This window comes from Rattus rattus, chromosome 1 (genome assembly GCF_011064425.1).
Source record: "Rattus rattus isolate New Zealand chromosome 1, Rrattus_CSIRO_v1, whole genome shotgun sequence".
In the NCBI taxonomy this organism is placed as follows: Eukaryota; Metazoa; Chordata; class Mammalia; order Rodentia; family Muridae; genus Rattus; species Rattus rattus.
Window position 1 is genome coordinate 154,228,418 of NC_046154.1, and position 26,709 is coordinate 154,255,126.

The window sequence follows — 26,709 nt, forward strand, 5'->3', positions numbered from 1 at the left end:
TCTCTGAATTTCGGGCCAGCCTGGGCTACAGAGAGAGTTCCAGGACAGCCAGGGCTATACAGAGAGACCCTGTCTTAGAAAACAATGAAAAAACAAACAAGCAAAAAGGTTGACAATGAAGCCTGAAATTCTGCCCCATGGGAAAGTGGGAGGTTTGCTTAGAACCCGACGCAGCCATGATACAGAGAAAGACACCTTCCGTAAAAGTGAGCAGAGGGAGCAAAGGCGATGATAATTAGTATTAGTGGTGCAGCCCAGGGGTGGAGCCCCGCCTAGAATCCCCCAGTGAGGGGCTGGGGGCGTGGTCGGGGTGCAGTCCCACCTAGAATCCCCCAGTGAGGAGCTGGGGGCGTGGTCGGGGTGGAGCCTCACCTAGAATTTAGTGCCGCTTTGAACTCACCCCTTCCCTTCCACAAATAACTGAAGTCAGCATCCTAAAACTAAGGAAGAAATGCAAAGGTTCTGTAAGGGAAGAGGGATGAGCACAAAAGAAATGTTCTGGGATCTGGGATCACAGAATCAGGCAGGAGTTTGAAGACATTTCCTGCCCATGCACCCTGTGCTGCCTTCTGTGGCCATTGCATTTGTGTTTTTCTCTTTGAATACTGTCTTCAGAAGGTTACTTGTCCTAATATCAGATATGTCTGTCTAGTTGTTCGGTCTCAGTCTATGTTCACATATGGAGCATGTTGCCCATCCCATGATGTGTTGAATCTAGGTTTCCAAAGATGTCCCCCAGGCCTGCAGGGCCCCCCCCTCCGTGTGTGTGTGTGTGTGTGTGTGTGTGTGTGTGTGTGTGTGTGTGTGTGTGACCCTGGCTGTCCTGGAGCTTGCTATGTAGACCAGGCTGACCTCAAACTCACAGAGGTCTTCCTACCTCTGCCTCTGAGTACTGGGACTAAAGGCGTGGGTCACCACAGTCTGGGCAGGACTTACAACATTCATGTAATGCTGCTACCATGTATGTATCAGGACATTCAGTTACAATCCTTCCCTGTCCGCTGCTGTCTGTGACACTCCTATGTGTCCCAGTGATCCAATGAGTCACTATCAGGGGCTTTATAAGCACTTGAGGAGCAATGTCGGTAATGGCAGGTGTTTAAAGATGGCCTCCTAGGAGAGCCGCCTCAGCTTCAATGGAGGGAGAGTATGAGGGGAGAGCCAGCCCCTTCTTCATTGGTCCCTCTGTTGAACCTGTTTCAGAATGAGTCATGAGACTCAGGACTAAGGCAGTCACCTGGTGTTAATTAAACTGTGGAAACTTAGTTCTCCTTCCTCCCCCTCTGCCTCCTTGAGTAACCTCGTCTACCTTTGAATTTGTGATCCTTCTGCCTCAGCATCTTTAGTGCTGGGGTGAAGGTGCAGGTGCTCCACACAGGGACTGTCCAGGGTAGCCACCTCCGATGTCCACAGCCAACGCTGTCCACCTGAGCCCGCTCAGGGCCGTGGAGGGGTTCCTGCTGGCTTCTGCATGCACAGCGCCTCTTCCTTGGGGGCAGGGTGCTGGTGTTGTACCCCAGTCTGCATTTTGGAGCCACAGAGCCCCACGTTTATACCTTTGGGGATCCCTGCTTTACAAACCTCTCACTGGCCCCACATGCCTGGGGATGGATTGACATTGTTCTTGTTTGGTTTTGTTTTCCTGAGACAGGGTCTCACTGTGTAGCCCTGCCTGTCCTGCAACTCACTCTGTAGACCTGGCTGGCCTCGAACTCAGAGATCTACCTGCCTCTGTCTCCCCAGTACTGGAACCGCAAGTATGACTTGCATTGAATTTTGACTGGATCAGCACACTCCCACTCACAGGCTACTTTCCCTGTCTGCCTCAGTTTTGCTTTCTGGATTATAAGGCCCCCTTCATTGGGCAGACCAGCTAACTGGCCCTGGGGTCCAGAGTTTGGGGTCTGGGGAAGGGGAACTAGAATAATGTAGGAGTCGGAGTTACAATCTGAGGAGTGTTGCCTACACTTGGATTCTACCCGTGGGCTCCAGGATTCACATTCTGGGTCTGGAGTCTAGAACATGGTTCCTGGTCTGTGATCTTGGGTCCTGGAAGCTCCAGGCAGAGTGTGTTCAGGGCTCCAGACTCCTGGTTCCCTCCTATACCTGCCTCTCCATGCAGCCCCTCAACTCAGTTCTCCCAGCTCCCCAGAAACCCCCCACCCCCACCCCAGTGTCTCTTAGGCCTTAGTCCCTCTCCCCTCCTAGCTCCTGCCCTCTCTCTCCCATCAGCTCCTCAGGTAAGCAGCACACCAGCTTTTTCGCCCTCCTTCCTTCTCGTTGTACCTCACCCCACTTCTTTCTCTCATTATCCTTTCTGGGTTCCCAGTCGTTTGGGTTCTTAACGTTTTACAGCCTGAGCCTGAGCCAGAGCTGGCTGGGCTCAGGGGCTCAGGCCTGGACTCTATAAACAGAGGTCCTGAGCCCTCATCGTCCTCAGTTCCTCCTGTTCCTCTGCCTCTCCTACTCTTCCCGCATCCACCATCTTCATAGGCCTACCTCTCCCTCCTCTCTTCCTTTTTCCATCCCTAGTCCTCGGTCACCTTCCCTCTAGACTGCTACCCTGTGGCCCCGCCCTCTAGCCGGGCGGGCTCAGATATACCAGGACCCTTCCTCTCAAGTCCAGCCCTCTGCTGTGCGGTCCCCTCCTCCTCCCTGCCTTCTCTCCTTCAGTCCTCCCACCCGTTCCTTCCTGCTCTTCCCTCCCTCCTCTGTCCGCCCCTCTCCACCTGTCCACTGCTCCTAGGCCCTTCCCCTTCCTCCCTTTTCTCTTGACTTTCCTCTGGCTTCTTTCCCAGGTTCCACCCCTCTTCCTGATCCTTCCTCTCACCTGTGCTCGGCTCCCTTCTCCCACTCCTCCCCCATCTCCCATTTCTTCTCCCCAGGCTCCACTACTATGGAAGCCCTGCCCCTCATCATGCTAGCTCTAGCCCTCCTCCCTCTGCTCCCCACTCCCTCTTTCCCTCGCCTCCCCCTCCTGTCGTTCCGTGCTTCTCTCCTCTGTCTGCCCTTTACCTCTCCTGGCTTTCCCTGCCTCTCTTCATCCTCCCCCTCCTGCCCTTGCTCCAATTCAGGGAGGGCCTAGGCCTCCATGGCCCCGACTACCTCCTCTAGCTCCTGTCTCTGTGCCTCGCCGTCACCACATCCTTCTCTTTCCTCCCATCCAATCCCTCCCATTGCCCTCCTCTCGGTCCCAGTATCCATTTCTCCCTCCCATTTCCCTCCTTCCCTTTTCTCTCTCCCCCCTCTTTCTTGTCTCACCAATCCTGTGCCTAGCCCTGCCACGCCCATCCTCCCTTCCTTCCTCTTCATGTTCACAATCGCTTCTCCCTCTTCCTCTCCTCCTCTCCCCTCCCTCCCCATCTCTCCTTCCTATCTATCATCTTCCCCTGTTACCTCTGCACGCCCCTCCGCCCCCTTGCCTTGCCCTTTCTCCCTCCCTTCTGTCCGCCCAGCGCCTCCTCCTTCTTTGTCTCCTCCCCTCGCTCCGCTCAGGTCCTGTCTCTCTTAGCCCCGCCCTCCCATCCTCCTCTTGGATGCCCCTGCCCCCGATGACCACGCCTTTCGTGGCCCCGCCCCGCGCAGCAGCGACAAGATGGCGGCGGGCGGCAGCGGGCGCGCGTCTTGCCCGCCGGGGGTCGGGCCGGGCGCGGGCGGCCTGGGGCCAAAGCGCCAACGCGGCCGCGGCCCCCAGCAACGCCGCCGCCTGCGCCCCAGGGCCTCCGCTGCCCCCCTGTCCCCGCCGCCTGGGCCGGGACTGACGCGCAGGCCGTGGGCGACGAGCGCGACGACGCGGGCCCGGGCGCGCTGCTGCGCGAGCCCGTGTACAACTGGCAGGCCACCAAGCCCACGGTGCAGGAGCGCTTCGCCTTCCTCTTCAACAACGAGGTGCTGTGCGACGTGCACTTCCTGGTGGGCAAGGGGCTCAGCTCGCAGCGCGTCCCCGCGCACAGGTGGGCCGCCGGGACGCGCCCGGACCCTGCAACCCCAGACCCTGCATCCCCGGACCCTGAACCCCACCCGGACCCTGCACCCCAGGAACCAGCACCCTGGAACCCTGCACCCTACCCGGGACCGTGCATCACAGACCATGCACCCTTCCTGGACCCTGCACTCCAAACCTTGTAGCCCTCACACCCTGCACCCCCCATTCTATTCCCCACCCGAATCCTGCACTTCACCTGGACCCTGGACCCCATAAGCCAATACCTTACCCGAGACCTTGAACTCTACCTAGGACTGTGCACCTCAGACCATGCACCCCACCCAGGCCCTGCATCCCAAACCCTGCAGTCAGACCTTGCACTCTATTTGACTCCTGCAACCCAACCCTAATCCCAAGAACCTGGACTGCACCCAGATTCTTTACTCCTAGATTCTGCACCCCAGACCTTACATTCTGGAACTCTGCACCCCAAGAACCTGTAATCCACCCAGGACCATGTACCTCAGACTCTACACCCTACCCAGACCTTTCACCACCCCTGAACTCTGAGTCTGGAACCTCAGGTTTTTACCTTAGGATTCCTGACCACCCCCCTCCCCCAACCTGAACCTGGTTCTCATATCCTCCTTCCCCTACCCTACTTCTTGAACATGGGAACCTCCCACCCCTGATGGTTCTATTGGCTCCAGCCTCCCTTGAACCTTGTTCTAGGGCCATTTTATTTTGTCCTCAGGTCCTGTTCCTGCTCCTCTCTATCCTTTCTGGTTCCTGGATCCCCTAGTCACCCCAACATTCCTTGTTCTCCAGCTTATCGGGTTCTAGGGCACCCTCTTCATTCCCACTCATGACCCCTTAGGTCCCCTCCTTACCCCATCATCTCGAACCCTGCGTTCACACCATCTGACCTACTGTCCCTATCAGACACTCTTGCCTCTTGTTCTTCCAGTCCTGGCTTTCCAGCCTGTCTGAGCCATCACCCCCAGACCTCACCATGGCCCCAGTGAATTGAGCTCTTTGGGAGTGGTCCAGGGTCTGGCACAGCCTCAGAAGGATTGAGGCCTTTCCAGAGTCCCCTGCAAGCTGCAGTGAGATGTACTGCCTGCCGATGCAGTTCTTGGCACATGGGCCCGATTCCATGTGGCAGTTCGTCTGGCTTGGTGGCAGACTGGGGAATGTGGAAGTGGGTGTGTGTAGACCCGGGAAGGAGAGAAGTGGTCTTTTGCTCTTCGGAGTGCTGGAGGGACAGGGGTGAGGGGGCAGTGTAGACTCAGGACTCCCACCCAAGTGGGAGCCAGAAGCAGGCCAGAGCAAGAAGAAGGAGGGTGCTGTCGCCCCTGTCGAGCTTGTGGAGAGTGAGGCCTTGGCAGGTGCTATGGTGGGTAGCGGAGGACCTGGCTTCCAAGTGGATGAGGTTCCTTAGTGGTGCCATGGAGGGCTGCTGAAAGGTTGGTGATCTGACTTGTGGAAGGTACCAGAAAGACCCTTCAGGTCCTTCCTTCTTTATTTCAAATTCTCTGGGCCTCAGTTTCCCTACCTGGGAACTGGACTCATTTAGATGACCCTGTCTGGGACTGCTAGAATGTGTTGCCTTTATCCTGTACTTGTAACAGTCTCTTGTAGCTCAACACAGACGAGTCCAAAGGTTGCTGTGGGAAGGGACATGAGATCTTCTGCCAGAATTGGCATCCCTAGGCCTGGCTCCTACCCATGAACAGCGTAGCTTAGGGTTGACTGTCAGTGTAGCCTCCAGAAGCAATGTGTGTGGTGACCCAGGCCATGAACTTGGTACTTCTTCACTGAGGCAGGAGGATTGCAAACTCCAGGTCAATCTGGGCAACCTAGGGAAATCCTGTCAGAAAAACTCAGGTGTGGTGGCACATGCCTTTAGTCCCAGCACTTGTGAGTTCAAAGCCAGCATGGCCAATAGCAAGTTCTAGAACAGCCAGGGCTACTTAATGAGACCCTGTCTCAAAAAGCAAACAAAGAAAGAAACGAAGAAAGATTTAAAAAAAAGAAATACGGGGGTTAGGGATTTAGCTCAGTGGTAGAGCGCTTGCCTAGAAAGAAAAAGGCCCTGGGTTTGGTCTCCAGCCCCAAAAAAAAAAAAAAAAAAAAAAAAAAAAAAAGAAATACAAGTAAATTGAAGTCAGAGGGCATGGCTTAGGATCCCCCAGTGAAGGGCTGGGAGTGCCTGCCCTGGTTCACTGCCCAGCACTGGAAAGTAAGATTGTTTAAGGAGGATGGAGACATGGACCGTGCTTAAGAGGTTTTGCTGCTCTAGCAGAGGACCTTTGGATTCAACTTCCAGTGTCTGCGTTGGTGTAGCTCTAGATCTCACAGTTCTGAAACCTCTGGTCCCTGAGGGCATTGTACTCACAGGCCCATAACTTAAAAGAACAACCCCTCTTGGGGCTGGAGAGATGGCTCTGGTTAAGAGCACTTCTGCTCTTCCAGAGGTCCTGACTTTAATTCCCAGCAACCACATGGTGGCTCACAGCCATCTGTGTAATGAGGTCTGGGAGGACCTCCCAGCGGCTTCATGTGGCCTCTGCAGACCTGGGTTCCAGAACCTGGACTTTAGGACCCATGTCACACTGATTCTTTCCTTGTTCTGGGTCCTGTGGAAGAATCCAGGGCGGTGTGCGGGTAGACAGATGCTCTACTGAGGCATACCCTGAGGCTCTGAATCCCTGAGGTTTCTGGCCACTGTGTGTGACCACAGAACCAGACAGAGCTACTGTAGTCAGTGCGATGACTCAGATTGAAGGCAGTACCTGCAGGGCTCCTGGCTGGGCCTCCATCAAGGTCACAAATGCCAAGGAGCAAGTCTTGGGAGTCTGTCTGCGCAGAGGGCTGCCAGGCCCCCTACTTTGGCTGGGTCCTGACTGGGCACCTGGACTGACACTAGAGAAAAGCTCTGTGATACCCGAGGCCCCTCAGAGAAGCAGTGTGGCAAGCTGACTAGTGCATGCCTGTCACCAGCCTGTGGGAGGGAGCTGAGGCAGGAGGACCAGAGGTTCTGCTACGTAATGAGTTAGAGGCCAGCTTGGGCTATATGCGTCCCTGTCTACAAAACAAAGAAAAGAGGAATTGAGGAGACAGTTCCGTGGATAAAGTTTGCACTGATAGAAAAGGTGGACCGACAGCTAAGAAGACGAGATCCTTGGTGCAACCTAGAGGTTCAGTGAGATCCTGTCTCAGTAGACACTTGTGATCCCGGTACTCACCTGGCCTGCAAATTAATTGAAAAGACCAGGCATGAAGAGCTTTCAACTAGGGTTGATGTATCTCAATGGTAGAGTACTCCTGGGTTCAAGTCCCGGTCTTAAAAAGAAAATGTTTTGACCAGCTATATAGTCTCCATAGCAACTGTTCGACTGGGCACAGACAGCAGGAGCTTCAATAAGCAGTTTTGTTCATGCAAAACAGTTTTGACAAGAACTGGGGCGCGCGCGCGTGTGTGTGTGTGTGTGTGTGTGTCCGTGTGTGTCCGTCTGTCCTTCCATCCACCCGTCTGTCCCCAGTGCATGTTCTAATGCTTTTGCTGCTGTTTGTTTTTAAGACAGACTGGCCTGGGACTCAGCAGTAGCTCCAGCAGTCCTATTGCAGTCCCCCAACCTGGTCCTCCTAAGAACTGAAATGACAGGCCTGCCCCTCCATGCCCTGCCCCTCTGGCAATCTCTGAGGAGGCTCCCACCCAGCCAGCGTTTTCCAAGGTAGCTGCAGTTTTCCACACCACCTTGCCACATGGCTTCTGAAGCCATGTGGGTCCATTTGGGGACAGTGGGCAGAGTTTCTGCCTAGGTGCTTGTCTTTAGGGTGTGGAGTGCTTGTGTGGCTCCTCAAATGCCCCATTGGGTCCCTTCTGAAGCCATCAGCCTGGGCACCTCTTTGTGGGCAGATCCCCAGTTTTGCAGGCCATCCGGTTTTGGGACACATGATTTCCCTTTGTATGTCTCTCTGGTCCTGTCTGACCAGGCTGAGGTTGGACCCAGGGCCTTGTGTCTGCTAAGCTCTCATCCCACCCACCATAGTACCTTTGTATGTTTTTGTTTGTTTGTTTGTTTTTTTCTGGAGCTGGGGACCGAACCCAGGGCCTTGTGCTTGCTAGGTAAGCGCTCTACCACTGAGCCAAATCCCCAACCCCTTTATTTGGTTTTGAGACTGGGTCTTGCTACTGCACCCAAGCTGACTCTAGCCACAATCCTCCTGCCTGGGCTGCTGGGGCCCGGGATGACAGACCCAGGCCTCCATGACTGGCTTAGTTATTGTAGTTTCTCAGTTGTTCGTTCTGTGCTGACTGAGAAACCACGTTCACTGTATTCTCTCAAACTTCCTTCATAGCTGGGCAGGTAGCACACACTTCTAATCCCAGAGCCCAGGAGACAGAGGCAGGTACCTCTCTGTGAGTTCCAGGCCAGCCTGGTCTACAGAGCAAGTTCCAGGCTAACCAGGGCTACACAATGCAATTCTTTTTTTTTTTTTTTTTTTTTTTTGTTCTTTTTTTTTTGAGCTGGGACCGAACCCAGGGCCTTGCACTTCCTAGGCAAGCGCCTACCACTGAGCTAAATCCCCAACCCCAATGCAATTTTTTTTTTTTTTTTTTTTTTTTTTTTTTTTTCTTTTTTGGAGCTGGGGACCGAACCCAGGGCCTTGCGCTTCCTAGGTAAGCGCTCTACCACTGAGCTAAATCCCCAGCCCCAATGCAATTCTTTAAATTAAATAATAAGCTGTTTTCGACACCTGTCCCTCTAGCATTCTGGAAGCCCTGTCAGGACAATCAAGACTTTGAGTTTCGCCTGTGCTGCCTCAGTTCTGTCTTTTGAGACAGGATTTCGCTGTGCAGACCAGCCTGGGTACAGCACTGAGAAATGAGTCTGCTTTTCCTGCAAGTGCTGGGGGTAAAGGTGTGGCCCCCGCTCCTTTCCCATTCATGGCTTTTTGATGCGTGTGATAGGGATCCCGGCGCATACCCCTTTCCTGGAGCCCGCCAGGGTCAGGCTGTTTGTGCACTTGTGGCATCGGAGGCTCCACACTGGGAACTGGGCTGCGTGCCTGGAGCTCTCCTTTCACAGGCCGCTTCTGTAAGACTCCTGGCCTTCAGGCTTGTCATCCCAACACTCTTGGGGGCTGAGGCAGGAGGATCTCCAGTTCAAGGGCAGCCCAGATTACATGGTTAGACCCCATCTGAAACAAACAACAACCGAAGATATATTCTAGCCAGGCAGTGGGTGCAGACCTTTAATCCCAGCGCTCAGAAGGCAGAGGCAGGGGTTGGGGATTTAGCTCAGTGGTAGAGCGCTTACCCTAGCAAGCGCAAGGCCCTGGGTTCGGTCCCCAACTCCAAAAAAAAAAAAAAAGAAAAAAAAAAAAAAAAAAAAAAAAGAAGAAGAAGGCAGAGGCAGCAGGGTCTCTGTGAGCTCCAGGTTAACCTGGTCTACAAACACGTATAGAGCTGCACAGAGAAACCCTGACTCAAAAACAAGAACAAAAGATTTAATTTAATTGTGTGTTTGTGTGCATATGTATCTTCCTGTGTGTATATCTGTTCAGGCCTGTGCTCATGTTGTGGATATGTGTTCATACATGTGTTCATACATGGTTCATGTGTGTGTTCATGTGTGCACCTGCCTGTAGAACTTAGGCATTGGGTCCCTGGAGCCAGCTGTGAGCTGCACTGGGCTCTTTGCAAAAGAGTGTGTGGTCTTAACCATTGAACCATCTGTCTAGTGCCCGTTCATCACTTCAGTTGACTTGAGCATGGCTCACTGAGGCCAAGGCCACTGGCACCCTGCAGGCCGCCCCACTGCCCAGCACTTGCCATCTGCCCAAGGCTAACTCCCAAGTCCTCCCCATGTCTGGTTCCCCCAGTCTGGGCTATGTGAGTAGCAGTTTGGTGCTCCATTGTGTAGGTGGAGCACACTGTGTCTGTCCATACTTGATACATGGTGATTGGCATGTGTACGTGTGTGCGTGTGTGTGTGTTCCTGTCCCTTACAAAGAGCTGCAGAGGCCGCAGTGGACAAGGTAAAAGCTGGACACTAAAGTCTGAAGGCAGCTGGGGTGTCTGCAGGAGAGCAGAGGTGCTGACAAGCAGCGTGCCCTGGGCACCCCCTGGGATGGTCCCCACTTTGTTGCTATGAAGCTCAGGAGGCCGGGCGTGAACATCCCTATCAGGTGGTCATGGTTACGCCAGTGCAGCTGCGTGCCTGAGTTTCTGCTTTGGGCTTCTGCGTGGGGGCACGGAGGCTTCCTAACCAGAAAGGCTCAGGCAGAGTCTTTCCTGACTTACCGCTGCGTGGGCCTGGGAGCTGCTCTGTTATACTGAGCAGTCAGGTTGCCCAGCCCCCACCCAGGGACTGGGATGAGGACAGGAGCTGGGAGGCTGGAGGGCCCTGGCTGAGCTGTGTCTTTCCACCATTGGGACCCTAGAGCCAAGACCCTCGTCTAGGCAGCTACACTCTTTCCAAGGCTCCCAGGTGGGTCCTTTCTGTCTGTCTGTCCCAACTCTGGTTCCTGATGCCCAAGAGCTTGTGGCTACACAATCCAGTGTCTGCCGCAGTTTGTCCTCAGCCAGCTCTGCTTTGATTTTGCAGTGAGGGTCATGAAATCTACAGGCATGCACATGCTACATGGGTGCTGTCCTGCTGAACCACGCCACAGCCCCCTCACTGGGGGATTCTAGGCAGGGCTCCACCCCTAATCCATTAGTCTTCATTTTTTAGTTTTTGAGAAAAGGGTCTCATTGACTTGCTCGGGTTCCCCTGAACTCCTGAATAACTGTAGTAATAGAGCACCTCCTGCCAGCTATCAGCTCTTTCTTTGTCTGTCTGTCTGTATGTCTGTCTGTGTGTTCCCTCTGGAAGGTCCCTGTCATGCAGTTAGACCCTGCTTCCTGGTGCACTTGGTTGCTACCTAGGGCGTGGTAGTGTCTGCCTGGTCTGATCCTGGCATCCAAGGTGAGAGTCAGCAGTGGCCGGACTCTCAGCAGGAGGAGCCTCCGATGAGGGTAGACCCTCCCCACGGAATGGACCCTAGATTCTGTGGAGGGTTGCAGGCCTTGTCCAGTTTGAGCAGTGGGCTCTGATACGACCCCTAGCTCTGCCTTACCCATGGTGCGTGGGTCTTTCTGCCTGGCTAGGGTGTCCAGCTGGAGAAGCTGCTCAGAGCCCCTCTGTCACTATGGGGACATCTGGGTGGGACACATCCCCACAGAGCAAGCTTATTCTGTGACTTAGCAGCCATTTCCACACACGTGCATGATAGGGTGCTGGGCTGGCTCTGTGGCCATTGTCTTCTCTTAGAGCATGAGCTGTGTCCTGAGCCAAGTCACTGAGGGTCTTGAGGCTGGCCACCATGCCATCCATTGTGCCACGGCTCATCCACTCTGCAGCAACTGGAATGGTCACTGCAGTCACATGACCCAGTTTCCTCTCATTCCCTCTCAGCACCACAGGCTCTCCTGCTCCCCAAGCCTTAGCAGCCTCCTTGAGCTGTGTGGCCTCTGACCCAGGCTGTCTACTCACATTCTGCTTCTCCATGTTGAGGGTCAGGTCCCTAAGCTTATTGTCAAGGCCTAGGGACATGAGGGTGGGGAAGGGAGTGGATGGGGAGAGGACATGAGTTCTGGGGGCGGGGTTGAATGCATAAGAGTGAGGAGGGGGGGTTGAGATTTAGCTCAGTGGTAGAGCGCTTGCCCAGCATGCAAGGCCCTGGGTTCGGTCCCCAGCTCGGAAAAAAAAAAAAAAAAAGAGAGAGAGAGGAGGGGAGGGCTGAGGGAAGGCAGGAGGAGGGAGAGACACATAAAGGAATGTAGACTGCCTCTCATCCTGGCCCTTCTATAGCCTCCTCTTTCCAGTTCCCTCCTAGAAGGATCTCCCTCTACCAGGGTTGGCAGGAGTCTGTGCAGGCGGGTGTGACAGGGGACACTGGCTGGCCTGGGCTGGATGGAGGCCAGCAGCAGGACTAACGGACAGACACCCTCTCTTCTTAAACAGGTTTGTGCTGGCTGTAGGCAGTGCTGTGTTTGACGCCATGTTCAATGGCGGGATGGCTACTACTTCCACTGAGATCGAGCTGCCCGACGTGGAGCCTGCTGCCTTCCTGGCGCTGCTCAAGTACGTGTCCAGGTGCTTCTGACCATGGGGGTTAGTAGGGTGTGGAGAGCCAGACAGGCCCTGGGGACGCCTGAGGAGTCCACCCGGGGCAGCATGCTGCAACTTTCTGGAGTGTGTAACCCACAACTTCTTGGAGTGTTTTCTGGGCTGGAGAGATGGCTCAGCACCCCAACCCTCTGGATGGTCAACTGGTTCCTAGGTCTGGCCAAGTCCAGTCCCAGAGGACCCGACACAGACATACTATTGTTTTTATATCTTTTAAAAGAAGGCTTTTAATTTTGTTAATGTTTTGAAATAGCCTGTATGCAAAACTGGCAAGTGTGCTTGTATGCCACGCCTAGCCTGCAGCGCGGGGATGGAGCCAGTCCGTGCCCACCCAGCCCGCGATCAGTGTGGTGCAGACAAACATATGTCCCCGCTGGGGCCTGAGTCCCACCACCATGTGTGCTTTGCCCATGAGTGCCTGAGGTCGGCCACGGGGCCATGGGCTGTGAGCTGCAGCTAGCTCAGGCATGTGTTAGCCTACCTCAGGTGACAGCCCCAGGCCAGGAGACAATGGCAGACGCCAATTCCAGGAGGGTCCTGAGCAGTGTGATGCGAACCTGTGGTGCCTGGCCAGGCGGAGCGGCTGTGGGGTCACACCGCCAGTCCGTGTCTCCTGCAGGTTCCTGTACTCAGACGAAGTGCAGATCGGGCCCGAGACAGTGATGACCACACTGTACACTGCCAAGAAGTACGCGGTGCCCGCACTCGAGGCTCACTGTGTGGAGTTCCTGAAGAAGCACCTGCGGGCTGACAACGCCTTCATGTTGCTCACACAGGTGGGTGTGGTCCTTAGGGCCCAGCAGCTCCTGCACTCCAGGGTGACGCCCTGCATGTGGCGTACATGTGGCGCATGTGTGCCTGTGTGGCCACGCTGAGGCCGGGCTGCCTCCTGTCTTGCCACGGGCCACTTGTCCTCTTTCTTTTTTCGTTTTTGTTGGTTTGGTTTTGGAGATGGGGTCTGTCTCACTGTGTAGCCCCAGAACTCACTACGTAGGCCAGACTAGCCTGACCTCACAGCTCCCCCTGCCTCTGCCTCCCCAGGGCTGAGATTAAAGGTGTGCACTGCCACCGCACTGCTCTCACACTTTGGGCCTCTGCTTTAATTTTTCACTGTGTGTGTGTGTGTGTGTGTGTGTGTGTGTGTGTGTGTGTATAGGTGTCCCCAAAAGACCCTGGCCTTCTCTCATGCTGGAGTTCCCGGGGGCTGTGGGCCACCAAGCTACATGCTGGGATTTGAGTCAGTGTTGATCCTCTGCGCTGACCTCTCAGCCCTCCACCTGGGCCTGGAGGGTAGAGTAGGCTAGCCCATAGTTACTACTCTGTGTATGAGCGTCAGTGTGGCTCAGACCCATGTGGCACGCAGAGGACATTTTGTATGAAGTCAGTTCTGTCCCTACCATTGGAGCCCTCAAGATGGAGCTCAGGCTTGGTGGCCAGCACTGGACAGTGTGGTTGGCCCCTCTCCCAGCTACTTGGTGTGTGCTGGACCTTTTGTTGAGCTGTGCCCTGGCTCTCCCAGAGCTTTGGTTCTGTGACTCTCATTTCTGATGTGTCACTCCTTTAGGGAATGGCCTCAGATCCCAGGCTTGGTGGCAGCATTGTCACCTGCTGGGTGCTCACAGCTTTGTTTTGCAATTGTCTCCTGGTGCCCAGGCTGCCCTGAGCCCTCCATCCCCCTGCCTCAGCCTCCTCATGCTAGGGTGTCAGGACAGGCATGGCTCCACATTGGGCAGACGGCATTGCCTGTGTTGACAGTGCTGACCTCCCCTCTCTCTAGGCGCGACTCTTTGATGAGCCACAGCTGGCCAGCCTGTGCCTGGAGAGCATAGACAAGAACACGGCTGACGCCATTGCTGCCGAGGGCTTCACCGACATTGACCTGGGTGAGTGAGTCGGGCCAATGGCTGTCAGTGATGATTGCATGGGCTGGGGGTACAGGGAGGGGCTTGGGTCAGGTTGGAGATTCTGATTCAAAGATGACAGGAAACACACCTCCTGAGTGATGTGACACGGTGGACTAGGGTGGCTCGGATGCAGTAGGACTGGGTAGCGAGGCTTGGCCTGTGCTGAGGACCTGCCCTCCTGCTCTGGGGTCACTGTGACTCCTGCCTAGGGAGACTGCCTGGCCGTCTATGGTGCCATCTGCAGATGCCGTAGAAGGGCCCTGTGGCTCTTGCTGATGGCTCTGTGGGCTAAATAGTCCTGAGAAGATGCGGGCTGTTGGAGGCCAGAGCAGAGTACATAGCTGCGGAAGTTGGGGTGTGCACCTGTGATCCCAGTCCTCAGGAGGCTGAGGCAGGCGGATTGTTGTGAGTTACAGACTTCCTAGGCTATAGTGAGACCCTTTCTCAAAAAGGAGCAGGGCTGGCACTCAGCCCTTGCCGGCCTGTTATCCCCGTACTCAAGAGGTCAGGCTGAGGGCAGAGCTAGTCTCCCTACACAGTGATTTCAGGGCCAGTTTGAACTCCATCAGACTGGGTGGGAGGGAGGGAGGGAGGGAGGTGGGAGGGAGGGAGGAGGGTGGAGGAAGGAAGGGAGGAAGAACAAAGGAGACAGTGCTTAGGGAGGGCCATGTGTCAATAAAACTTCATTGATAAACATGGACAGAGGCCATAATTGCCACGGCCTGGCTCTAAGGTAGGTCCGTGTGCAGCGTGTCGACACATGGCCCTTACAGGGCACCTGGGCTCACAGCCTCTCTCTACCGCAGACACACTGGTGGCAGTGCTGGAACGAGATACCCTGGGCATTCGTGAGGTTCGGCTCTTCAATGCGGTCGTGCGCTGGTCCGAGGCTGAGTGTCAACGGCAGCAACTCCAGGTGACACCAGAGAACAAGAGGAAGGTGCTGGGCAAGGCCCTGGGTCTCATCAGATTCCCCCTGATGACCATTGAGGAGTTCGCTGCAGGTAACAGACTGGAATGGCAGCCACTGCTCCCACAGCCCCTCCCACCCACGCCACCACTATACCCATGGGGGTCACGTCTTATGAGCCACTCGGGATCCAGCTTTGGGCTGGATCTCAGCTGGTAGATGAGTTGCCTAGCGTGTATGGGTTTGGGGTCTGCCGTCTTCCTGGCCCCTAGAAAGGCTGCAGCTTGGTGACACACTGGCTAGGAAGCCACCCTCTCTGGCCTGGGAGCCTGTGTACAAGCTCTACCCAGTATGAAGCAAGGGTGTTCTACAGCAGGGGCCTAGAGGGACCCACACATGTGGGAGTCTGCCAGCCCAAAATGCCAGGCAGAAAGAAGAACATCATGGTGGGTCCCAGGAAGGAAGTACCCCTCAACTAGGCCAGGTCCTGATAATGAGATACCCCACCTTGAGGCCAGGTCCTGAGTCTGCCTTCCCTTCCTGCTGTCAGCCAGCCCTTTGCCCGCAGGCCCAGCACAGTCTGGCATCCTGGTGGACCGGGAGGTGGTCAGCCTCTTCCTACATTTTACTGTCAACCCCAAGCCTCGTGTTGAGTTCATCGACCGGCCCCGGTGCTGCCTGCGGGGCAAGGAGTGTAGCATTAACCGGTTCCAGCAAGTGGAGAGCCGCTGGGGCTACAGCGGCACCAGTGACCGCATCAGGTGAGACCTTGGCAGCTTGGCTGGGGAGATAGGTGGGAAAGGAGTGGGCAGCAGGGACTGGTGCGGGTAGGCGAGGCTTCGGTCCGTCCGTCTGGAATGGGCAGTGTACCCTCCCCACAGCTCCAGGCTGCTCCATGGCAGAGCCTCATGGGCTCAGGACATTGTCCCATCTGCTGCTCGATGCCTTCGCAGGTTCTCAGTCAACAAGCGCATCTTCGTGGTGGGCTTTGGGCTCTATGGATCCATCCACGGGCCGACTGACTACCAGGTGAACATCCAGGTAGGTCATTCGCCGGCCCCTTCCTGCCTCCCGGCCACGCCCACAGCCTCGTCCCGTGCAATCCCCTGCACACTGCACCCCCTAACTCCCACCCCCACAGGCAGCCAGAGCTCAGATGCACCTTGGTCCCACAAGTCCATCAGGTCCTCTTGACACGCCCCCGCTCCCCACCACACGTAGTCCCTTGAAACTACGCCCCCCGGGTGCCCAGGCCACGCCCTTCTCAGGCCCTGCAGTCCCTGATTGCTCAGCTCAGACCCTGGCAGCTGAGCGGACTCTGTCCCCAGATCATCCACACAGACAGCAACACAGTCCTTGGCCAGAACGACACGGGTTTCAGCTGCGACGGGTCTGCCAGCACCTTCCGTGTTATGTTCAAGGAGCCCGTGGAGGTCCTGCCCAATGTGAACTACACCGCCTGTGCCACGCTGAAGGTGGGGTCTGCACTGCACCCGAGGGCTTGTTCCCGGTCCCTGCAGGTTCTGCCCCTCTCTTGGGAGCAACCTGACCTCACTATGCCTCCCACCCCTGCTCCAGGGCCCGGACTCTCACTATGGCACCAAAGGTCTTCGCAAGGTGACCCACGAGTCCCCCACCACGGGGGCTAAGACCTGCTTCACCTTCTGTTATGCGGCTGGGAACAACAACGGCACGTCTGTGGAGGATGGGCAGATCCCCGAAGTCATCTTCTACACCTAGGTCATCAATCCAGGTCACCCCGGCCAGCCTCAGGCCTGCCACCCTCCCACCACTTCCCACACCATCACGGAAGGGGCTGCTTGTGGCCACAGTGACAAGTGGGACCGCCTGGCCCAAAGCACTGGGGAGGCGCTTAGGCCATGGACTGGGCCCGGTCGGTCGAGACAATCCCTCAGTCATGGGGGGCAGAGTGGGCCTGACTTGGATGGACAGCTGTCAGGCCCGAGCGAGCGTTGTGGGTCGCAGTCCCTGAAGCTCAGGGGCAGCAGGCCAGCTCCGAGCCCCGGTGCTGCCCCTCCCGCTCGCTCTCCTCCGTTCTCTGCAACTGCACACTGCACACTGCAATGCATTCGAGCCCATGCTCAGCTGGAGCCTGCGCATGTGCGCGGGCCTCTCCTCCAGCCAGCAGTCTGGGTTCATGTTCCTTTCCGTCTCCGCTGCTCCCTGGGGGGGGTCCCAGGTCCTGCTGCCCCCCTGAAACCCTGGCCTCCCGGGCATATACACAGAGTCTCTAGGAGCTCTGCCCCAGGGTGGTGACATGTGCGCCATGGTTCCTACTTCTCATAGCAGCGCCAGTGCCAGGCCGGCACTGCCCACCTAAGGTGGACGGGCGCCTTACTGTTGTGCCCGCAGAGCTCAGCCTTGACCCGCAGGGTCTGAGCAGGTCAGGCCCATCAAGATGCACTGGGCACCCAGGTGGCCTGATGTGGCACCCAGGGGTACACAGAACACCCCTGTACATATCACGGCCCTGGCCCTCTAGGCTACTACATACCCCGTCCAGTGCTGTCCCAGAAGGCGCAGTCTCCAGTTTGGGGTTCCACTTCCTCATGTGTCCATACCAGTGACCTCCTGCCCAGGACCCATGCCCATCCCAAAGCCATGGGAGCTGTGCCCTCCACTGTGTCCCCAAATGATTTTTTTTTTTTAAATAAAGGAAAACATCTGTCTTGAACCACTGAGTGCCATATCCTCAGTTATGTGGCTGGGAAGTGGGCGCTTCAGCCACCCATGCTGTTCCCTGAGGATGCTGTCAGCCACAGTACCCCAAAGAGACAAAACAGCAGGCAGCCAGGCTGGCTACCAGCGAGGGCCCAGGTCCTGAGTTGTGAACTGCCATCTCAGTCCCTAGGAGCAGAGGCTGGAGGACTGGAGTTCAGGGCTAGCCTAGGGTACATGACTCCTGGCTAGTACATGAGCTAAAGGGATGGTTCAGTGATTAAGGGTGCCTGCTGCTCCTGCAGAGGACCGTGTTGCTGGCACCCATGCTGGGTGCCTCAGAACACACACATGCACACTCAACAATTTAAGATAAAAACAGAACTTTGCTTTTTGAGGCTGGGTTCTCTGTGCAGTCCTGACTATCTTGGAATTCACTTTGTAGACCAGGCTGGCCTCAATTCAAACCAAACCAAACCCCAACTGTATTAACTGCACTGTACATGACGGCTTGCCAGTTTTCTCTGTCCACTGGGAGGCTCCAGGGCATGCAGCTGCTGTCTCAGACTGGCAGGAAGCACCAGTGAGCCATCCTGCCTGCTCAAGTGGATTGGTTTGCGTTGTGTCTGTGTGTGCCATGTCTGTGCTCATAGAGGCTCATGGAGGTTCGGAGGATGCTGGCTCCCCAGGAACTGCTTACACATGTGCTTGAGTGGTGAGTTAGGTGCCAAGAATGCAATTCTGGTCTTCTGCCATCTCTCCAGCCCTTCAAGTTCCCACCTCCATCTTCCCTTCTCCCAAGGACACACCAGAAGAGGGCGTCAGATCCCATTACAGATGGTTTGTGAATTGAACTCTGGACCTCTGGGAGAGCAGTCACTGCTCCTAACCACTGAGCCATCTCTCCAGCCGCTTTTAAATTGTTTGCTGGGTGGTGGTATCTGGGTAAGCAGGAAGCCCTGGAGCCCATCCCCAGCAATGCAAAGGGAAACTAAGTGGCAGCAGGCTTACTTCACCCCACCCCCACTTCCTTTCCGCTCGCCCAGGCATCCTCTTCCCAACTCTACAACAGGCGGGTCTCACTCTCCTCAGGGTTTGGCTTCGGAGGCGGCTTCCGGTCTGCAGCCGCACTGAGGCCACTGCCCTGCAGGTGTCCCATCTCGGCGGGGATGCTGCTCTGACCCAGATCTGTCCATCTGCTTGGGGACTACTAGGTCCCTCAGGTTTGGAAGAAGCAACCTTCCTGTCCCACTTAAGTCTCACCACAGTCTTCCATCTGTCCTACGGCAGTGCCCCTCAGTACTCCCATGATCCCGCTGGGTCCTTGTCAGGTCTTGAAACAAGACTTGAATTGTTCTATGGATGGTAAGACCAGGCTCACACTCTGGGAGGGTTTTATTTTCTTTTATTCTTTTTTTTTTAAAAAAAGCCCCTAAACTCTACGGCTTCAAGGAAGCGCCAGAGAAACATAAGTTCATTTCTGTACACGACGTAAAGCAAGAACTCAGCTCCCGCGACCAAGGCCTGGCCCTCCCGTGGGACCGCCTCTCTGCGGCCCCGGGCCGGGCGTTAAGGCGATTCTGTCCCGTGGGCCCTGCATGCAGGGACACGGGTCACGGCCGCCCTGGCTCTGTAGGGCCCATACCAGTCCCTGTGCAGTGACCGTCCCACGCTCCGCCCCGGCTTTGGTGCAGCATTGTGGTAGTGCACTTGCCTCCCCTTTGGTGGCTGAGGCCTCCCCGTGTGATGCCCATGCCCGGGCCTGCCCCCCCTCGAGAAAATGGCCTTTGGATTGAGGGGACAAGCTGGACTTTATGAGCTAACGGGCGCAGCAGGGACGGCGCAGCGCTTCTCTCCTGGTTTTAAATAGTTAATGCTCTCGAAGGGGATGACGAGACACGGGTGTAGAGATTTCCGCCAAAGTCCTGTGTGAAGGAAGTGACCCCAAGTCCTGAAAGATGGTGCCTGCAGGTGGGCCAAGAAGCCCCACGCCACTGAGGACACTGCCAGCTTCCTAGACACCCGCTTGGGGATCTTGGGCAGCGGCTGCACCCACCCTCACTTATGTCGCTGCAGCGATTTTCTCTTCCTCCTCTTGAAGAAGCAGCAGCACCTGAACGGGTGACAAGGGTGGTAACGGGTTATGTGGGGGATGGTGACCCAGGAGCTGACAGGAGGCGATGGGTTTAACAGCGGCCAGCATGGGCAGGCTCCAGCCGCCGCACACCCTGAGCCTTACTTGGTTTCATCCGCCACCTCTACTTCTGCAGGGGCCGCGATGGGGGCGTTGGAGTGGCCCGCGGTGGGGTCGTCTGTGTTCAGCTCTCCATTGGTGGAGTTCAGCGCCTGAGGGGTAGTGGCTATCAGGATAGCATCTCTGCTTGCTCTGCGACAGATTTCACAGGACCCACCAGCCCCTCTAGGACGAGCCCGCAGGCGCGGCCCTCACCTGGTTCTTGGTGTGGAGCTGAGCTTTGTCGCGATGTGGCGGCTGGGAGGGCACATCAGGATGGACGGTGCCGATAGGTGTCGGCTGCGAGAGCGGATGTCAGGACGGGATGGAGCCCCAGGCGTCGCTGCAGCCCCAGGACAGTTCCTGACCCGCGCCCTGGCCCCAGGCGCCCCTCACCTTGGAGAGGTCGGCCCCTCCCACCGAAGCCTCCACCCAAGCCCTGCTGTATAACCGGGTCTGTGTCACCACCTGCACCCCTTCACCTGTGGGCCTCTCAATCCGGTTCAGTTGAAGGGGCTCACTTCAACTGCTGGCCTCCCAACCAGGGGTACCTTTCTTCTTGTGGGGGACCCATCCAGTGCATGGTATTCCCTAGTGCGACCCTCACACATGAGCTCTAACTCGGAGCTCACACTGCCTGCTCGTACCAGGGGCTTGCCGGCCCAGTCATACTCGTAGTCAAACACGTAGCCGCTGCGGTCGAAGAGGTCGGTGAAGAGCTTCCTCAGGTAGTCGTAGTCTGGCTTCTCAAAGAAGTCTAGGCGCCGCACATAGCGCAAGTAGGTGGCCATCTCCTCTGCGGAAGGGAAGATCCAGGGGCAGTAGTCACACAGGGAGCCCAGCACCGAGCAGCATGGCTCTGGAGGCGTGGCCTCACGATGGGGCAGCACTAAGAGGGCGGGGCGCAGACACCAGTTCCTTACCCGGGAAGCTCTCACACAGCACCTCGATTGGCGTGGCACGCTTGGTATCACCAATCTTCTGGTAGCGTTCCTTCAGCGTGTCCGCCTGCGTGAGGTGACCGTGGCCTTAGTCAGAGTCAGCACCCAGAGTCCATGCCCGCACCCCATCCCCCAACTCGAGAGGCCCCACCCACCTTGAGCCCCTGCCAGGGCAGACTGCCGCGCAGGAAGTACATGAACATGTGTCCTAGCGCTTCCAGGTCGTCCCGGCGGCTCTGCTCTGCGGGGACAGAGGGGCTCAGAAGGCGCCCCGGGCCCCGCCTTCCTCCACCCCTGCCCGCGGCCCTGCTCACCCTTGCCCAGGTGCGTGTTGATGCTCATGTAGCGCGCCGTGCCCGTCAGGCTCTTGTGCTCGCGGTACGGGATGTGCTTCTTGGTCTCAGGGTCGATGTACTCCTTGGCCAGGCCAAAGTCGATGATGTGGATGGAGTGCTGCCGCTTGCTGCCCGGCCGCCCAACCAGGAAGTTCTCAGGCTTCACGTCGCGGTAGATGAGGCTCTTGGTATGCACATACTCCATGCGCGTGATCTGCGGGTGACCCGAGTCAGCGGGGTGGGAGTGGGGGGCTCAGCGCCCAGGCCCGCTCGCCCCTCTCGCACGCCCGCCCACCCCACCCCTCGCACCAGCTGGATGGCGATCATCAGCACCGTCTTCAGCGTGAAGGTGCGGTCGCACAGGTCGAACAGGTCCTCCAGGCTGGGCCCCAGCAGCTCCAGCACCATGGCGTTGTACTTCCCGCAAGGGCCGAAGTAGTAGACCTGAGGGACACCTTCTGCCAAGGAAACATCGATGTTGGGTGTGCGGAGCCCCTGCCCGCCTAGGAGTGCTGCCCCGCGGCCCGTGTCCTCACCTGTGGTGCTGAGCTGCTTGTAGAAGCGGTACTCCAGATGCAGCTGCGGGGCCCGGGACTTGATGGGCTCCTGCGGGGCAGAGGTCGGTTAGCCAGGCCCTCTTCCCAGGCAAGGGCGCAGGGCGGCGGGGCGAGGGCAGGGCACGGCACACTCACCAGTTTGATAGCCACGTACTCATTTGTATACAGGTTCTTTCCTGGGGAGGCAACAGAGAGACTGAGGACTGCAGACTAGCCTCAAGCAGGCCACAGAAGCTCATGGGAATGCATCCCCTCCCATTGGCTGTTAAATGTCTCTGGCCATAAGGTCCAACCGCCCAGGGATCCCAGACACTAACTACGTGGCCCCTCTCCCTGCGTGCAGTCATGGGGACATATCTCCCCTGAGTCTCAGCAGTCACAAGAGCCCATTCTCACTGTGGAGGCTGCCTCACAAAACCATACATATTACCAAGATGGCTGGCTGAGGGGATGGAGTGCGCAGTTCCCATGCTAACTCCACCCTGGTGAATTCAGCAGCTGGCTCAGCCCCAGTCAGGTTCTCCTTGCAGGGCTCCCATCTGCTGTCTGAGCACAGCACAGCCCCTAAGCACCCTATGCTCACCTCAGCATCACTAGTCACAAAGACCACCTCCAGGGCCACACCCAAGGGCTACACCCACCACGCCTTCAGGGAAAGGCCCTGCACAGGGCAGCAGAGCCACAAACTTGTGAAGAGCTCCCTCAGTCTGCCTGAGGCCTAGGTAGCCCTTTGGGGTGGTGTCCAGCCCCCCGGAGGGATGCTCACTCCCTGCTTGTCCTGGGTGTCTCCACCACTCTCCAGCTGCCAAGGACATCAGCACGCAGCTCTCACCAGGCCGAGTTCAGAGCCCACTTCTAGCTGGCTTGTCTCTGTGTGACAGTGATGGCCTCCCATCTCCTGTGACCCACCAAGGGTATGCCAGGTTGTGTAAGGTGAAGCGTCATGGAGTGTCTTCTACGAGGTGGCTCAGTGACAGTCCAGGTTGCCAAGGTCTGGTTTCTACCTCTCACCCTGCAGGCACCTCATGATCTGGGTGAGCAGCCAAGGGGTGTCCCTTGCAAGGGAGTGGGGCCTGCATACTGTGTGGAGCTGGCTCTCATCTGGAGGGCTGTTCAGGTCTCCCACATGCTGGAGGTCAGGCTTCCCCAAGGGAGCTCCAGTCTCCTCAGCTGCAGCTGCTAATGTCTGCATTTGTCTAACTTTAACCACCTCAGGTCACTCTTCCGTGGCCATCTCCCCAGGGGTTCTCACTGATCCAACCCTGCTCTTCTGCTCCTGCCCAGCACCTGAGGCCTCTGTCAGACCACACAGGCTGAAGGTGTAGCAGCCCAGGTCAATGTGGGCACAGACGTGCTGGCCCAGAGAATGTAAGTGCCCTCCATCTTAGCGGCGAGCACCAGCATGCGAGCTGCCAGTCCCAGTTCAAGCTCCCAGAATCCACAGAAAGGAGAGAAATGAGAACCCCCAAAGTTGTTCCTGACCCTCACAAGGTGTGTGTGTGTGGCATGTCTGTTCCCAACGTATACACACTGAAATCTTTTCTTAAATGTGTGGGAGACTGGGGAGTTCAGCGGCTCAGTTCTCAGCACACACACGGGGGCTCACAACAGCCCCTAACTTAATTCTAGGGGACCCGGTGCCCTCTTCCGGACTCCCCAGGCACGTACACAGTGCAGCGACACACACAGACAAAACAAAACTCTAAAGAATGGGGCGGGTGGGGGAGGGCTAGGCGCGGAGGAGCACACCTTCCATCCCAGCACTCGGGAGACAGAGGCAGGCAGAGCTCTGAGTCCTGGGGTAGCCAGGGATGCAGAGCGAGTTCCAGGACAGCTAGAGCTACACAGTGGGACCCTTTCTTACAAAGAAAAGGGAGAAGGGCACACAAAGGGACCAAGTGTGGCCCCATAGTCAGAGGAAGAAAGCTGCACAGACGGGGGGCTTCGACTTCCCAATTTAATCAACAATGATCACTCCACAGATCCAAGGCGCTCAGCCACTCCAGGCCAGACCACCAGGCTTCAGAGTCAGGAAGGCAGGAGGGGAGTTGGAGGGTGAGGGCTCAGGCAGGGAAGCAGCTCAGGCTCACCAGGGAAATTAGCTCCTTCAAGGCTCACTCTAACAACCTTGCGGGGGTGGGGGGAGGGAGACAAGTTCTTACTGTGTAGCCCAGGCTAGCCTGCCCTTATGAAGAACACCTGGGTCAGCATCCTGAGGCGTGAGGCTGGTTCACAGCTGGGGCTGGACTCCTGGCCTGGCTCCCAGTAAGCACACATCCCTCCCCGCTGAGGTGCTAGGCCTAACCCAGGATAGGGTGTAAACAGCTGACAGGAACTCTGAGCGTCCAGTGGTGAGGGGGCTGGCCCTGCACTCTAACAAAGGTCAAAGTGCACAGGCTCCACCCCTAGCAGGGAGCAGAGGAAGCAACAAGCACCTGCACACAGCTCCTTGCAGGGTCTTTCAGGGGTCACACACCTCAGTGCCTGCACGGTGATCTGTACCAGGACCTGACTCATGAGCCGCTGTCTGAGGCCAGGACCCTGGGAAGGCACTGCTGGCTAGGAGCCCATGCATGGATGTATGTATTCAGGGCTGTACTTTTTCTTTTCTTGTTTTTCTGGCTGTCCTGGAACTCACTCTGTAGACCAAGCCGGCCTCCAACTCAGAGATCGGTCTGGCCTACCTCTGCCTCCAATTGCTGGAATTAAAGACATGGCCACAATGGCTGGCTCCAAGGTTGCAATTTGGTGTCTTATTATGTAGGTAGGAACCATCTTTCACAGTTGGGCTCAGGAGGCACCTGAAGCAACAGGCAGAAGGCTGAGGTCCCAGACCACAGAGAGCACAGCCCCGGCACAGGGCTGCAGAGGCCCTGCACCAGGCTGGGACCTGTGCTGGCTTGAGCAGGCCAGGGAATGCTACAATACTCTGCTCTGGGGGAGGAAGGGAACCGGAGCCCATGACACTGCTGTCCCCTCAGTGTGGCCAGACTCCCCTCACATGACCACTGCAGGTGAGGTCTGGGAACAGTGGACCTGATGGCCACAGAGCCGGATTCCCTCCTTCCTCCTGAGGGGCCTAGTGACAGACTGGAGACGGGACACACAGGACTCACCTAGGCGAAGCTCCCCGAAATTCCCACAGCCTATCTTCTTGCCGACTCGGAAGTTGGGGCCCACCATCAGGACCCCTGAGCTGGTCCCCGAATTGCGGACGCCGTGGTTGCTCCGATTCGTGCCGGTTTTGGACATTCTCCTGCCCTCCTCCAACTCCCCCTTCCCTCCTTTCTTGTCAAAATCCATAAGTTTGTGGTACCCTGGCCTCTCCACGGTGACTCTGCCGTGAGATCCGAGTGCGAAACCTGAGCTCGCGCCCGGCCTAGTACACCATTGCGCCCGGTGGCCCCTTGGCTCCCGGCTATTGACACCCGGGTACGCTCACAGGCCCGGCCGAGGTGCTCATCTTGGTGGCCTCAGGGTCGCTTGCAGAGAGAGAAGACATTCTGCCAACAGGTCCCACCGCCTTAAATCTCGTGGTGCCCAGCTGTGAAGAAACAGAGGCCCAGGTCAGGGCAGAGTACGTGACACGCCTTGGTGGTCCACAAAGACCTCTGAATGTCTGAACAGGATGGGTAGCATCCCTGCCTAGAGGGGACATCGCTCCCTGTGGGGACCCTATTGCCCTGCTCACCCTGGGATAAGAGGTCAGAGACCACAGCAGAGGCTGCTGTGACCAAATGGAAGCTGACAGAAGTGAGAGACTGGGGTGGAGTGGCCATTGCTCTAACTTGCCAGGTCACCTGGTGGCAGAGCAGAGGACATTGGACGGAGGATAGAGCCAACAAAGGGGACCCACAGTTCACACACACCAGCCAAGACAAGGAAAGTGGCAGATGGCAGAATAATCAGTGCCCAGAAAGGGACAGGAGCCACAGCTGATCTCAGAGGGCAGGTGGAGGGACTCCAATGATGCTGGGAGGTCACGGCACGCAGTGCTGGGTGATCAGGGAGGACTCGGGAGGCCCCAGGAAGTGAGTACTGGCCCCTCCACCCTCATCTACAGCTCTCAGCCCCAAGGCCCTGGCTTTTGCCACCCACCCATGGGCAGCTGCAATAGTGCCCACAGCGGGGCAGACGGGACGCCTGGAGCACAGTGCTTCCCGCCTGAAGACGCAACGTCTGCAGTACAGGGGTTACTGGGCTCTGGGAGGATTACTGGGGTCATTTGTCTTGTGACCAGGGCAGTCAAACTGTCACGCACTGTAGGTCCCACGAAAGCTAGGTCAAGAAGCAGCCATGGTTCCTCTGATACTTGGCATTCCACAGCCTGCCAACCTCAGGCCTGCCTCGGCCCAGCTGCTCTCTCCACCCAGCCTGATCCAGGACCTGCTACTGGCCTTCACCACTTTGTAGGTGCTTCTGCTCTCACCCCAGTTTCACCCCCATCACTGGATGGGAGTGAAAGGGGGAGAGGAAAGAGAGCTAGATCCCTAAATCTTATTTCTTTCCTTTTGTTTTTTTCTTTGAACAAAACTACTTAACAAACCACAGCCAACCCCCTGAACAGCCAACAGCGCTAACTGTGTCTTGGGGCCCTCACATTTAAATACCTCTCCGAAGTCTCCAGAATTGCAAACATCACACAATCACAGAAACTATCTGCAGCTGGCAAACCACGCCTCCACTAGAGCACTAGGCAAATCAGCCCGAAGCAGCCCCATGTCCCCACACCTGGGATTAAAACAAAAACAGCCTTTAAAGAAACTAAATTTCTAGATTTCTCACTACACACTATGGCACCGGTGTGACCTCACTGTCCAACTGTGTGTACAGATGTAATTCACGTGCACAGGCAGGTGGCTGTGTCCTTTACCAAGTCTGTCCCTGAACAGGCCCCAGGAGTCCTCCTGCCTCTAGCTCCCTGCCACCGACTAGGAGCTTGGGCAGCTGTGCACTCTTGTGACTTCTCTGAGGCAGGGGCTGCTGGCCCACAACTCTCTGCAGCCAGGCTGCCCCAATCTCTTTTCTTTTCTTTCTTTCTT

At 56.7% G+C, this 26,709-nt stretch overlaps 2 protein-coding genes across 6 annotated transcripts; one reads left to right on the forward strand and one right to left on the reverse strand.

Moving 5' to 3' along the window:
- The first annotated feature begins 3,536 nt into the window (after positions 1-3,536).
- On the forward strand, positions 3,537-17,617 carry Btbd2 (BTB domain containing 2). Its single transcript, XM_032907619.1, is given in 13 exon segments — positions 3,537-3,573; positions 3,576-3,667; positions 3,669-3,734; positions 3,737-3,755; positions 3,758-3,953; positions 11,944-12,063; positions 12,728-12,884; positions 13,886-13,991; positions 14,819-15,016; positions 15,491-15,683; positions 15,876-15,963; positions 16,251-16,397; positions 16,501-17,617. Coding segments are annotated over 13 exon segments (1,581 nt in total). The 3' UTR covers positions 16,663-17,617.
- A 1,372-nt stretch (positions 17,618-18,989) lies between these two features.
- Csnk1g2 (casein kinase 1 gamma 2) lies at positions 18,990-25,211 on the reverse strand. 5 transcript variants are annotated; one of them, XM_032907662.1, is made up of 12 exons: positions 24,784-25,211; positions 21,803-21,843; positions 21,647-21,716; positions 21,420-21,565; positions 21,090-21,324; positions 20,931-21,016; positions 20,758-20,842; positions 20,482-20,630; positions 20,051-20,134; positions 19,841-19,947; positions 19,658-19,714; positions 18,990-19,526 (listed from the first exon to the last, which is right to left on the reverse strand). In XM_032907662.1, exons 1-11 carry the CDS (start codon positions 24,968-24,970, stop codon positions 19,660-19,662), a joined length of 1,245 nt encoding a protein of 414 aa, XP_032763553.1. In that variant the 5' UTR covers positions 24,971-25,211; the 3' UTR covers positions 18,990-19,526; positions 19,658-19,659. The 5 variants fall into 5 exon arrangements, with proteins under 5 accessions (XP_032763553.1, XP_032763549.1, XP_032763542.1 ...); XM_032907658.1 differs by having other exon boundaries at positions 18,990-19,714; XM_032907651.1 differs by having other exon boundaries at positions 18,990-19,714; positions 21,420-21,568.
- Between the last annotated feature and the right edge of the window lie 1,498 nt (positions 25,212-26,709).